Source organism: Mytilus edulis, chromosome 3 (genome assembly GCF_963676685.1).
Source record: "Mytilus edulis chromosome 3, xbMytEdul2.2, whole genome shotgun sequence".
Taxonomy (NCBI): Eukaryota; Metazoa; Mollusca; class Bivalvia; order Mytilida; family Mytilidae; genus Mytilus; species Mytilus edulis.
The window spans coordinates 79,348,774-79,362,512 of NC_092346.1; the positions used below are offsets into that span (position 1 = coordinate 79,348,774).

The window sequence follows — 13,739 nt, forward strand, 5'->3', positions numbered from 1 at the left end:
GCCCTGTGGAGCACCTGGTTTAGCTACTATATAAGATTAAGCTACTTACATGTATATGTGGTGTATGATATGATTATAAACTGTTCATGTCTGTCTGACAGGATTCATCTTACCTTGAAATTAAGGGGGGGGGGAGAACAGGAACCCCCAGGAAAAATTGATGGTGCCTTAGTCAAATATAGAACTCTGGGAAATGATTCTAAAAGACCACAATCAGCTATTGATGGAACTACTGAACTGTTGACATGAACAGAAGTACATCATAGTGTTTTCAGTTGTATTTTAAAAATCTGTATTGTTACTTTTATGACCTACATTTGTAAATACTGTGGATAACCTTTATAATGAGTAGTTATTTCTTTAATTTTTGAGAAACAATGCATAATTTCCAATGATAAGTATAAATGAAGAAAAAGCATAAAAAATGAATTCTGTCATATGATTATAACATTGTCAAAGTACATTCAGAAATTAAACCTGAATTATTTTGCTGCAAATCATACTAGTAAAGTATCTTAATATCCTAAAATTCATTGATATTAGTGTAAAGTTGCACCACCTTAAATACTTGGCACATAGATTTGAATGTTTGGAAAAACTTTATTACATCTTTAGGATCTATGCCAATTTGAATCAATAATAATGTATGTATACAAATTTTGTAATAAAAAATAATAGATACTGTCAAGAGAGCAAAGGGACATTACATCTGTTGACAAGGCAGATTTCAATAATCTAAGCACATTCATTAAAAATAAATATTTCTAAATTTTTAATGTGATAAAAAAATCTCCTACCAACATATATACTGTAGTGTATGTACTTTGTAGTATTATACATTGCCAACATTTCTCTTCTGCATTTAAAAAGATAAAACTGCCAGACACATACATTTATTTATTAAGTTAAGAACAAAGCTTACTTTAGACATAAAAGGAAGGTATGTTTATAGTATTAGATATACTCATATGGGCGTCACCCTGATGTGTACCTGTATTTTTCATCCATATTTTATGGTTAATGCAAAAGAATAGATTTCAATAATTTCAGTAGGAGTCGTTCAGAAATGTGAACTTATTCTTGGGTGAACCATGATAAATGATCATAAATGCAGGATATCAAATTATATTTAATGAAGTCTTGGTATGAATGTTTATAGGGGAATAAGTCAATTAAATTGATAGTTTAAATTGTTATGCCAACATAGGTTACAAATTAAAGAACATATCTACAAATGTCTTTTAGTGTAAGAAAGTTTGCTTGAATAACAATGCAAATTGTATATCCACCAGTGGCGGATCCAGAACTTTTCCTAAGGGGGGGCCGGCTGACTGACCTAAGGGGGGGCTCTCTCCAGTCATGCTTCAGTGATTCCCTATATGATCAACCAAATTTTTCCCATGAAAGGGGGGGCCCGGGCCCCCCAGGCCCCCCCCCCCCCCCCCCCCCCCCCCCCCCCCCCCCCCTTGGATCCGCCTATGTCCACTCAACTCCAATTTTAGGGTGTCAGTTTGACCTTATTTTAAGGTAAAGCATGATAAATGTAGAATATCCAATTACATGAACTGTGGAGTAAATGAATAAGGACATAGAACACAATGCAATGTCATGACCAATATATATCACATACATGTAGATAGTATGTATATATAATGAAACTAGATCAGGGTTGAAAAAAAGAAATCAGCACAACTTAACCGAAAAACTGATGCAGTTAGACATAAATAAACAATTCAGCTTTAAAGAGACAGTAATATTTATAAGTAAAGGTAAATTATAGAAAATGAAAAAAATTGTGAAATTCTTGATGGAAAAAACTTCAAAATTTACAAAGTAGATATACATGTTTACTATCCTGTTTAGCCTAAACCAATACCACAAGACAAGTAATTATGTGTCCTTCAGGTGAAGACAAGAATGATTTCAGTGCAAAAACATTATCAACACCATTTTTCCTTTATACAGTTTTGTGATTAATTAAAAATAATATTATAAAAACACATTAGGTATTTATCGATTTCTATAGTATGAACTGTTCGTGTAAACATTTGGAATTTTATTGAATAATTAACAAAATCTTATACGAAACCTTTATAATTATCAACATATTTTATCGATTTATTGAAGCATCAAACAAATTAACATTCCAGAGAAATGATTACAATAAAACAGACAGAAAAGTCATGATGTAATCTTGCTATGCTTGAAGGATAAGTGTGGAAATTAAAGCCTTTTGATGACAATTAATGTAAAATATCAGTAGACAGATGTAAATCTTTATGTTTATATATATGTATATTTATATCAGATGTTTAAGGCTTAATATTGCTTCTAAATTACCATTCTTATCAATTTTCATCCTCTAACTGCCATCCATACTAAATTTTTGTATTTCATTGATATTTATTTAAAGCATTTGATCACTGATGGCTGCATCATTTAAAATCCCTAAAGATGTATATACATGTATGTCACCCATTCATGACATTATGTCTTTGACACAGCTCTAGAGGCTAAATTTGAATGTTACACATTTTACCTGTGTTGCTAAAGGGGGAAGCAGGTCTAGTAATTGATGTAGATATCATTTAATTCTTGGTCCACAGCTTGATAATGTTGAGTCGTAGTGTGTGATCAGCTATTTTGATATCTGCGGAGTAGCCACTTCCTGTTTTGTTGATAGTTTAAAATTTTACAACACTCATTATACAAGGCAAATTTTATCAACTTTTCTTGGCTCCTTTTGAAGTGAATGATTTAATACATGTATTTGAATGTTCAGTATCTAGCAACACAGGTCCAGGTCAGGTTTTGGTCTTGTTTTTAAAGTGAATTTACAGTGATAACTTCATAAACTAGACTCAGTGTTTTTTTGAGGCACCAAGTCGTTCAACAGAGGCTAACTGAGTTTGCTCCATTTATATACTGGTGGTGTTAGCAGGTCATGCTGTCCACTCTAGAATTATCCTTGATCTGTTTTGGATATGCTTTCATGTTTACCTAATATTGCTGCGAAAAAAACACTTTAATAGCCATAACAAATTTTCACATTATTTTTCTTTGTTTGTAGATTTGTCAAAGAATAGATTTTCAGAGGTGCCGAAAGAAGTCTGTGATCATGCCATGTTAGAGGAATTAAATTGTTACCATAATGTTATCAAAGCTATACCAGAATCCATAGGGCGATTACAAAATCTAACATTCATTAATTTAAGGTAAGAATAATTGTTAAGAAATTGAGAATATACATTATCATATGTATGTTTTTCTCATTACTAGGACCAATTATAATTGGCCTGGGGAAACTTGTTTTGGAAATAAAATATCAATTGATTAGCTCCATTTTGACCTGAGATGTAGGGCAGTTGTATGGTAAATTCTGTTCCTAACTCTGTACATTGAAAAAAAGATACACATAGACATACTTAGAATTTTTGAACTATTAAAATGCGATGTACATGTATCATTGTGGCTTACACTTTTTAAATGAAAATGATGCTTGCAAAATTAAAAGACAAAAGAGGAACAGTTCATATTCTAGTGCACTACTAGTCTACTGCTATGTTGATTTCTTTTCTTTGAGAGGATGTCTTGAATTTTTTTTTCTTAGTTGAAAAATGTCTTGTTCTTGGTTTTCTTTGACTGGCAAATAACAGGTTAGTCTGCCAGACATGTTGACCAGTAGTCAATATTGCATATGCAAACATAGATATTCAAGCCTACCATTAACCATTTTCTACGTCTCATTTGATTCATTGAATTATATCCAGTAATGCATCTATGTTGATATGGTCATAAACAGTCATCAACATAGGAATAGAAATCATTTGGAATAAGGACCTGTTAGTGATTCTTTAATACTGTTGTAGTGTTATTGTATTTTTTTCTGCTTCAGTCAGGATATTGATGATAAATAAAATAATAAAGTAATATCTCTATCAATACACAGAGTCATGAATGCAGTTTATGTACTGTATCAGCACATCTGCAATTTAGAAAGAATTTTAATTAAGATAATTACATCCACAGTACATAGAAAGTTATTATATTCAGTGTTGATTCTATAGATTATCCATTGTTTTATAATTAGTGGACTTTTGATGACAAGAACATCAAATTATTGTGATGATATTATTACTGTGATGGTTAATGTGTTCTATTTATGGCAGATATTGCAGACTGTTTTGTCTGAGAATTTAAACAGTTCATAAATATTTAACTGAGGCTCTACAATTCTAAACATTTAAGATATTTCTAGTGAAAACTACATTTATAGTTTTAATAAAGAATTTTGTCATTGCCACCTAACCAAGGTAGACATGCCAATCCTGCACACTGGAATATTACCCCAGTTTGAAACCAAAACTTTTCAATTTTCTCCAGAAATCGTAATTGCTAGACTAATGATGAATGGAAAGAAGTTGCATTTCTAATAAGATTCATTTATATGTATATCTGCAATAAGTTACTCCTTCAGACCATAAAAAAGAACTTGTTTATTTGCCCACACTCTACCTACCCCAAAAATGCTGCCTACTCAAAATCTTTTATTGTCCTTGTGTGTAAAAGTTATTTTTTAATCAGATAGGCACTACATTTCTCATTACTGAAAAAAAAAAGTGCCTACCCTCTGTCCCTACCTTTTGGTAGGGTTTGGGCAAACCAAAATATTTACAATGTTGCTTTATAGTATAAAACAGAATCGAATATATTCTGCTCAGATTCCTCTATAAGCATGAACATCGGCACCTGCTATTTTGATTTTTAATAAGAATTATTTTCGGGTGTTACATGTATCATACCAAAATATGGACTGTGCTAACTGCATATAACAGTTGACATACTTATTCCTTGTTGAACTGTGTTACTTCTATGTGTAAATGTTGGGGGTGGTTGCTAATACTGTACCGTACAATGTACATGTAATTTCAATTATACCCAATTAAATGTAACAAAATAAGAGAGGAAGTGTCGTTTAGAGAAGTTGAAGTATTCTTAATAAGCTATCAAGGAAAAAAATAAGAGACATTACGTCAAATAAGTAGACAACAGGGTTGGCAGTTTCTGACTGCACTTGATATATTTATGCTAAGTTACATAAAAGGAAGGGAACTTTACCACTTATTGGTTAAATCTACTTGTTTATTTTTGAATATTTATTTACTGGTTCAGAAATGAATGGGAACACCACTCCTGTAAAATCTATAAGGAAATATGACTTAAAGTCATAAGAAACGAGTGACTGGTGAAAAATAATGTTCATCCAATTCTTGAACCAATGCATGTATATATCATAAACTTGGTCCTCTGTGCACGATTTTATCATTTTTTACGCAAATATATCGTATAAGCGTCAATTTTTTTTCTATCTGTCTGTTATGATTTAACAAATATGGCTACTCATTAAATGCCGTGTTTTGAAGCCGAAGTTTACCGATTGTCACCTTATAAAAAATAATCAACAAAAAGCATGGGTACAAATGTATTTAGCATGTGTTTATGCATACGGAAAATATGTCGGAGAATTGCTTCCTGGCAGCAAGCAATTAAAAATAAGTAAACTTCTTCTAAATGTGGACAAATTAAAGAATTTTCCTCAGAAAAAAGTATATGTACATAAGTTGTATAAAGAAAACTATCCATTTAGTTTTAAAAAACATATGCATATTTTTTTTTAATTTGAAGTTTCATATGACTTTAAAATATACAAAATATACAATTCTTGATGAAAGTATCAACATTCTTGGAGAACAATAATTCAACATATCAGTATATACTGAGTAAACAAAGTTCAGCAACACATATTTTGATTTAAAAACTTACAATTATACACTCAACAATGGCACTAAGGTTCCTCCCTGTGTTATAAATTGCCAATGAAACCAGGTGATTTGATTAGCAAAATATATCTTATATTTATATTGTGTGTTAGTTGCATTTACAACAATAATCATTGTATTTTAAAATATGTTCAGAAGTGTGGTCTTGATTAAATCAATGATATTTTTAACTTAACTTTTTTGTACTCAGTATAGATATTTTTTTAAATATTATGTTGAAGATGGTTTGGTATATATTATAAATTCAGTTAAGGGTCTTCATTTTGTTTACCTTGACAGTTACAATGTATTATCTTTACACTTCTGCATAATCTACATTTATAAAGAAGTGTTATCATTACATAAGTATCTTCTAGTCCATGATCAACACTATCCTTGTAAATGGGTGGTCTGTTCTATTGCATTGTTGATATCATTTTAATTGTGTTTATTGTTATATCTGGACCTTTTCTTTATTTATATGGTGCTTTGTGCTAACAAATCAGGAGGATTTGAGTGCTCACAATAAGAAATAAAACTGTACCTGTACCAAACAAGTAGCCTCTTAATTATTCATCAGCCCCAAGGGTGACTGGGGAAAAGAGATATGGTCACTTCAACTCACTTGGTCTTCTCCCGACCGGCAGTAAAACGCTTGCTGAAGTGGAGCGTCCGTTTGGCTGTGCGGGATGTATCAAGTTCGCAGACACGTCCAGTCAGAATGGGGACGTTAAATCCGATGTCTCGTGTAGAGAGAGTGTCACGCTCTTTGCACATTAAGAACCCTGGCAACAACTCTTTCAGGGGTCCGTAGGTGGCCTGTTGCAAGGCAAAATTTCTGTCCCTATCCAATGTACCCTTATTTTCCAGTGGCATTCCAAATTTCCCCGACCATCATCCCAGATGGCCTCTATTGTGAAAAGACCTACCTATTGTATTTATTGTGAACTTGTTCTCTTCCTGAATATGCATGAAATATTTGCCACTGGATGTTAAGCAACCAACAATCAATCAATCAATCAATTATTCATCATGCTACATTTGCAAAAGTGGAGAGGGGTAGGACCCCCCCCCCCCCCCCTCCCTCCTTTTTTTTTTGGACAATCAATGCATTTCAATGGTGACATATAGTTGGAACCACTCCTTTATCCTGGGTTGGGAACCCCCTTTTAAAAATGTCTGGATCTGCCCGTGATTTGTTTGGTACCAATTGAGGTCTACCAGTAAACTGATCTTAATTTGTTATACTGATAATTGTTCTATCATTATTTCAGCAGTCATTCTGATCAGTAATGGAGTTAGAAGGGTGCCTGCACCTTTAGGTCCTTAGAATAGGGGAAACAAATATTTAGTCAATTTTGTGTAAAAATAAGGTCCTCTAATTCCTATAGGATAGGATTCCTAGCCCTGTTGGTGTCAGCCTAATTATAATAGTATGCAATGATAGTTATCCCATTTCCCTCAGAAACATCCTTCAGCACTTGTGTATTCATACAATCTCAAGACATTGCAAGAGACCATTGTCTCTCAAATATTTTTTAGACAACTAAGAGTGTAAACTATCAGAAATCAAGATAATTCAATATGTGCATCTCAAGAAATGATCTGAATGGTGATATGAGTCAGACAGCTAATTTTTGTATAAATCAATAGTAAAAACTACATCTACAGAACAGAAATGATGGGTTGAACTTTTGTTCAGAATCTGTTTAATTATAGGGGGAATACAAAGGGTAAACCACATGAAGTCAGATCATACATTGTTATGTCATTTTTTGCTGAAAGCTATGGTTATCTATATAACCATTGCTTGTTTATCTAGACTTAAAATCTTATAGATTAACTCAAAACAATATCATTACATAGTTAAATATATCTACTCCTTGAAGTTAAGTCTTAAAATTTATTGAAATATATTTTGACTTGTACAATGCTTTATTAGATAAAGAAGAAGATGAGGTTTGAATGTCTCATTAGCATTTTTACTTCATATGTACATTCTGTAGTTAAGATAAAAAGAACAAGTGATCATGAACAGTCATCAAGTTCCCATAACCAGACAATTGAAAATGATGAGTCAGCTAAAAATAACAGATGAATCCAACTTAATTAGTCAAATGTATTTGGCATATAACAGAAACTAATATTGCAATGTTATGAATTAAGTTAATAGCATTTCAGCAAAAGAGTATTACATTTGGGAAGTTGCAGTTGATAAAGTGTTTTTTTTTCCATATATTTAGTAAAAACTCTCATGTAGCTAATTATTATACCAAACAAGTAGAATGAAGTTGGGGAGTATATTGCTTCTGACTCATTTTCTGTGAAATATTTTCAGACAATAATAAGAGTCAGACTTGGATATATGGTTTAATACAGTGCATAAATAAGTCAAGGTCATACATACTAAAATTAATAATTTTACAAAATATGGATTTTTATATTATTAGATATATGGAACCAGGTCTTATTAAAACAGTATTGGTGTGAATTTTGATTTTGGAGGCTTTGATTAATTTTAAATTTCATAAAGACATCTTCTGAGGAGGTCAACTTTGCTATAGTAATGAAAGATTTGGAAAAGTTTAAGGTGGAATATCTCATGCAAGAAACTCTACTTCTCTTTCTGTAATTTGGCTGTTCGTCCACTGGCAAACAGTTATATATTAAATTGTAATTCATATCAGATAAAGGAATGATACCTTTTCTGCAAAATAAACATTTTATAATAGTGAGTAATTAGGGTAGATTGAGACTGTTAACATAACACTGAAGCAAGTTAGTGGAGTTTTAGGGGGTTTGTTTGAAAAGTATGGATTTATATAGGAAAATGAAAAAAATGTTTTCTTTAAATCAGATTGATAAGAGTCCAGCCTCAAACATGAGTCTACTAGACAGAATGATATGTCTTCCTGTAGAGTTTTAACTTCTGAAAAAGATGGATCAGTGTATCAATCTAGTACATTTAATGGTCATGTACATGGTGACAGTTACCATTAAATGATAACATTCCCTCTATTAAATTTGAATGATATTTTGAGAGTTTTTAAATACGTATATACATTTTTAATTTCCAAATTTGAATATCTTTACTAAACACTTGTGTGAAAAATATAATTTCAACAGATTAGAAAACCATTACTTTTTCCACTAGGGGGTAATAAAATAAAAAGTGTAACTATTTCAACAAGGATAGTTCCCTACCTTCTCTACACAAATATTTGATCAAAGAGTGATTACCTACATGAAATATGCCAAGTATGTTTTTAAAACAATCATAGGAAGTAAAACAGGACATCCTTTGTTGGTTAAACACAGGTGTTTTATTTACTATACAGATATTTGGTGGGATCATTACATTTTATCAAGACATTTCAGTCTAGAAAATAAGATATAAATAACACGTCACAAGTGAAGGGCTGAATTTAATATGGAAATTATTAAAAAGTAGCAACAAATTAAGTTGACATTGAGAAAATGTTTTATGCATGCATATATAGGTTTTATGGGATGAGAAATAGGGACAACATAAAACAGGAAAGGATCTTTGGACTTGATTGAATAAAGTAGACAAACTGATCTCTGTCTCAGATCTAGAACATCCTGCAGTTAGAAAATTTATTCAGCAACTAAAATAGCCATAATACTTGTTCATGATTCCATTGAATTCTCTAAGTAAACAACATAATCAATCCTAAAAAATATTTGTTGACATATGTACAGTTTATAAATATGGAAATAGTTTGAATTCTTGATGATCTTTTTTAACAATTTTGAAAGAGGTACGATCTTACATCCAGCTTGGTTGGACAAAGTATATACTGGGGATAGGGATGGGGGTATTATAAATCATTTAAAGGTCAAGCTAACATTTATAATTTATTAGTATAACAAAACATAAACTTTGTATCCAGTCTTTATTTATTCTTTCATGCAATGAATGTGTAAGTCTTAATTTATGCTGCCAACTGTTTTATATTACACTCTGGAAAGAAATATAAACATCCAGTCTTGTATCACAATTTGTCCACAACTTTGCCATATTGAATGCTTCAACTATACATCCAATTTTATAGTCAGATTCAAAAGGTCAAGAGAACTACATGTCTAAAGAGATTATGATTGCAGTCATTGTTGATCTCTGATCTGAGGGATAGTGTAACATGACTGGTTATCTGTTTGTCATTAATATAAGAATAAGGAGTTGTGGTATGATTGCTAAAGAAGTAACTATCCACCCAAGGTTAAATGACAAGTATGTGAACAAAATTAATACAGGTTGCTGAGTTCCTAAACCCAGCAAGAAAATCCTGCCCTGAATGGTGTGCTTCAGATTGTCCATAAACAATGTATACAATGAAATGTAATAATTAAGTATAATGATATATAAAGACAAGGATTAATTGTACATGTTGTACACATGGTTAAATTCATCCTAGAATAATTAAATATAATGATATATAAAGACAATTCTAACATGACTTCCTTCAAACGCTTTGAGTACACACCCGTGGTAAAATATGAATATATTGCCAGTGCTGTTCCGATTGTACTCCCACGTCATATGCTTTTTTTTTAATGAGATACCCGACGTCATAGAATAATGACGTTAGAATGTAAGCATTTTACGGGAAAATACACGCTTGTGAATCCGAAAATCATCACAAGGAAACATACACAAATGATGCTAAAATGTGGCAAAAGCCCTTTATTGTACATCATATAAGACATATAAAAAAATTATCATTCAAATTCATCCAAAACTGTCTAAATACATTATTTTAAATAGTTTAAACATGTCACTAATGCAGTTTGCTCCGTTCTTTTACGCTAGTTTATTAGTGCGTTTATTTATGGGAACGGCAAATATTTGCCTACACCTAGAGCGCTTCGATCCAAAAGAATTGCCGTATGTGTCCTATCAGAATCGAAATAATTCATGGGGGCTTGAATATATCTAGATTTTACCACAGGTTGTCCCTTTATGCCGATATTTTACCCCTCGCTATCGCTCAGGGGTAAAATATTTGTCATAAAGGGCCAACCCGTGGTAAAATCACGATATATTCAAGCCCCCATGAATTATTTCTTAAGTATTACATGTACCTGATGGTTATATACAATGTACAATTCTTATTCAGTGTTTTACATAATACATGGTATCTATTTTGACCTAAAGGTGTTGTTGATACACAAGGTTAATCAGTGAAGGTGATGGTTGATAAAGTGCTAATGGAAAGGTTGATAATTTATAGATGATTGTTTTTCTGTGTTACATTCTAAGTGTGAAGGATGTTTTCATGTCAGTCGAAAGGTGTTAATTAAACCTAATGTTTATATACGATTACATGTCACATATAAATATTGTTCCTGATATAGTGTATTTTATCAATATTTATCAGACAGACATTATAAGAAATGGTATTGCTCTTCAAAGTAAATTTAAATATCAATCTACTGTCTTAGAGGAAATGGTCATTCTGGATATTTTTTATAGCCTGGCAACAAAATTTTAGCCATAATAGTTTTATCTTAAGTTTAAATATATTTATTTATAGTGGATTGGGAAACAAGTTTTTGCAACTTATATTAATTCGCGGGTGCGAGTGCTGCCTTGTTGCCTCGTTTCCTCAAGACCATACTCGCAAATGGTGTCAAGTCCCTGAAATTTTCATCCCGAACAGGAATCGAACCAGGAACCTTTGTGTTAGTAGTCTGATGCACTAACCACTACACCACGACTCTCAGTTTTATCTTTGTCTGTCATTCCTTTATTCCATCATTAGCTAATTTCGTCATTCTGTCATTCTGCCATTCTGCAACTAACTGTTATACAGGTTTTTCAGAACATCTTTACATATTGAGCAGATTTTTCGTATGTCAGTCTACTATGATCAGTTACAGAAAGAGGTTATGTTTGGTTGACATACATGGATTTTTGCTGAAATTACAGATTTTTAAATTTTTATTAAAAAACAGTTGTACAGACCTTCATTTTAAAATTACCACTCCTAAAAGGTGCAAACAGATATGTGTCCTTCTGACACATCTAGTTTTTTATACGACTACAAAAATAATTTGCGTCGTATAATGCTATCATGTCGTCGTCGTCCAAAGACACATTTAGTTTCTGGACAATAACTTTAGTTTTAGTGAATTGATCTCTATAAATTTTTACCAGAAGGTTCATTACCACTAAAGGAAGGTTGGGATTGATTCTGGGGGTTATGGTCCCAATAGTTAAGTAATAAGGGGCCAAAAAGGGGGCCCAAAGTGAGCATTTTTGCAGTTTTCAAACAATAACTTGTGTTTAAGTGTATGAATCTCTCCAGTTTCCAGACCATGAAGGGATGGTTAGTATTGACTACGGGGGGTTATGGCTCAAAATGTTTTGGAGTTAGGGACAAAAAAGAGTTAGGGACAAAAAAGGGGGGAAAACTAGGTTTTTATGGTCAATGGACAATTAAGACAATTTAACACAGTCTAAGGGAGGTAAATCAAAAACATTTAACATACGATGTTGGGTATGTTCAGATATACCTCCCTTACACTACTTGTTAATTATGTATAAAGGAATGTCAGTTTTTGGACTAATTGCGAAAAAAGGGGGGTGGTAGTAGTTTTCAATTTTTTTCTTCAAATTTCTCAAATTCCTAATTTTTGAAAAGTTTAAATAAGAAATCTTTAATTGCACAATACTGCGCAATAGATTTGTAAGATCTTGACATTTATTTTGTGTCAGAAACTCATATTATGTCAAAAAATTTATCACAATCCAAATTCAGAGCTGTATCAAGCTTGAATGTTGTGTCCATACTTGCCCCAATTGTTCAGGGTTCAACATCTGGGGTTGTTTAAAGCTGCGCCCTGCAGAGCACCTGGTTAAAATAAAAATAGTATCTATGAAATTTTTCAATGGATTAATGAAACTGTTGAAAGTTAAGAAATTGTTAATTAATCAGCCAAAAACTGGATCTTGCTCAACATTTTTATGCCCCACCTACGATAGTAGATGGGCATTATGTTTTCTGGTCTGTGCCTCCATTCGTCCGTCTGTGCGTCCTTCCGTTCGCTTCAGGTTAAAGTTTTTGGAGAAGTTGAAGTCCAATCAACTTGAAACTTAGTACACATGTTCCCCATGATATGATCTTTCTAATTTTAATGCCAAATTATAGTTTTGACCCCAATTTCATGGTCCACTGAACATAGAAAATGATAATGCGAAGTTCAGGTTAAAGTTTTTGGTCAAGGTAGTTTTTGATGAAGTTAAAGTTACATCAACTTGAAACTTAGTACACATGTTCCCTATGATATGATCTTTATAATTATAATTCCAAATTATAATTTTGACCCTAATTTCAAGTTCCACTGAACATAGAAAATGATAGTGCGAGTGGGGCATCCGTGTACTATGGACACATTCTTGTTCCTATCTCATTTGAGTCATTTTTGTCTGGAAGAAATTTATTGGTAATTTAAGATGCTGGTGCAAAAATTAGCTAAAGCAAAGTTAATCTGTTCTATTTGTATATGATTTTGTTATTTTCTTATAAACCATTATCTTTGAGATATCAGAATGAAATTGACAGATGAAGTTTCCATTGATTTCTTAACCTCAGTCTCGTGCTACATTAAGATTTAGAATCAAGATTCTGCCTTGGAGGATTTGTTACTGTCATATATGGAATAAAACATTGTTAACAATAATCAAATTTTGTGCATCAGCTATGTACTTAGCTGGTCTTCTACTTCTTTCAAAATTAACTTGTGATTTCAATGGTATGTGACAAAGACAAGTTTTCTAATAGATTGTTTTTGACTGCAAGATATGTGGTCACTTTTGAACTGTTTAGGTTCTGAATGATAAAGCAATTGCAGCTTATTCCAATTATGGGTGACTACCTCTGTGGAGTACTGGAA

The 13,739-nt window shown here is 32.2% G+C and overlaps 1 protein-coding gene across 13 annotated transcripts in view; it reads left to right on the top strand.

Annotated features, from left to right (window-relative positions):
* LOC139514480 (leucine-rich repeat and calponin homology domain-containing protein 1-like) overlaps positions 1–13,739 on the top strand; it is a 55,048-nt gene that overhangs the window by 10,687 nt on the left and 30,622 nt on the right. For all 13 annotated transcript variants that reach the window (XM_071303787.1, XM_071303792.1, XM_071303789.1 and 10 more), the window contains exon 2: positions 3,071–3,215. In XM_071303787.1, the coding sequence (XP_071159888.1) occupies positions 3,071–3,215 (145 nt within the window). The remainder of the gene's footprint in view (positions 1–3,070; positions 3,216–13,739) is intronic.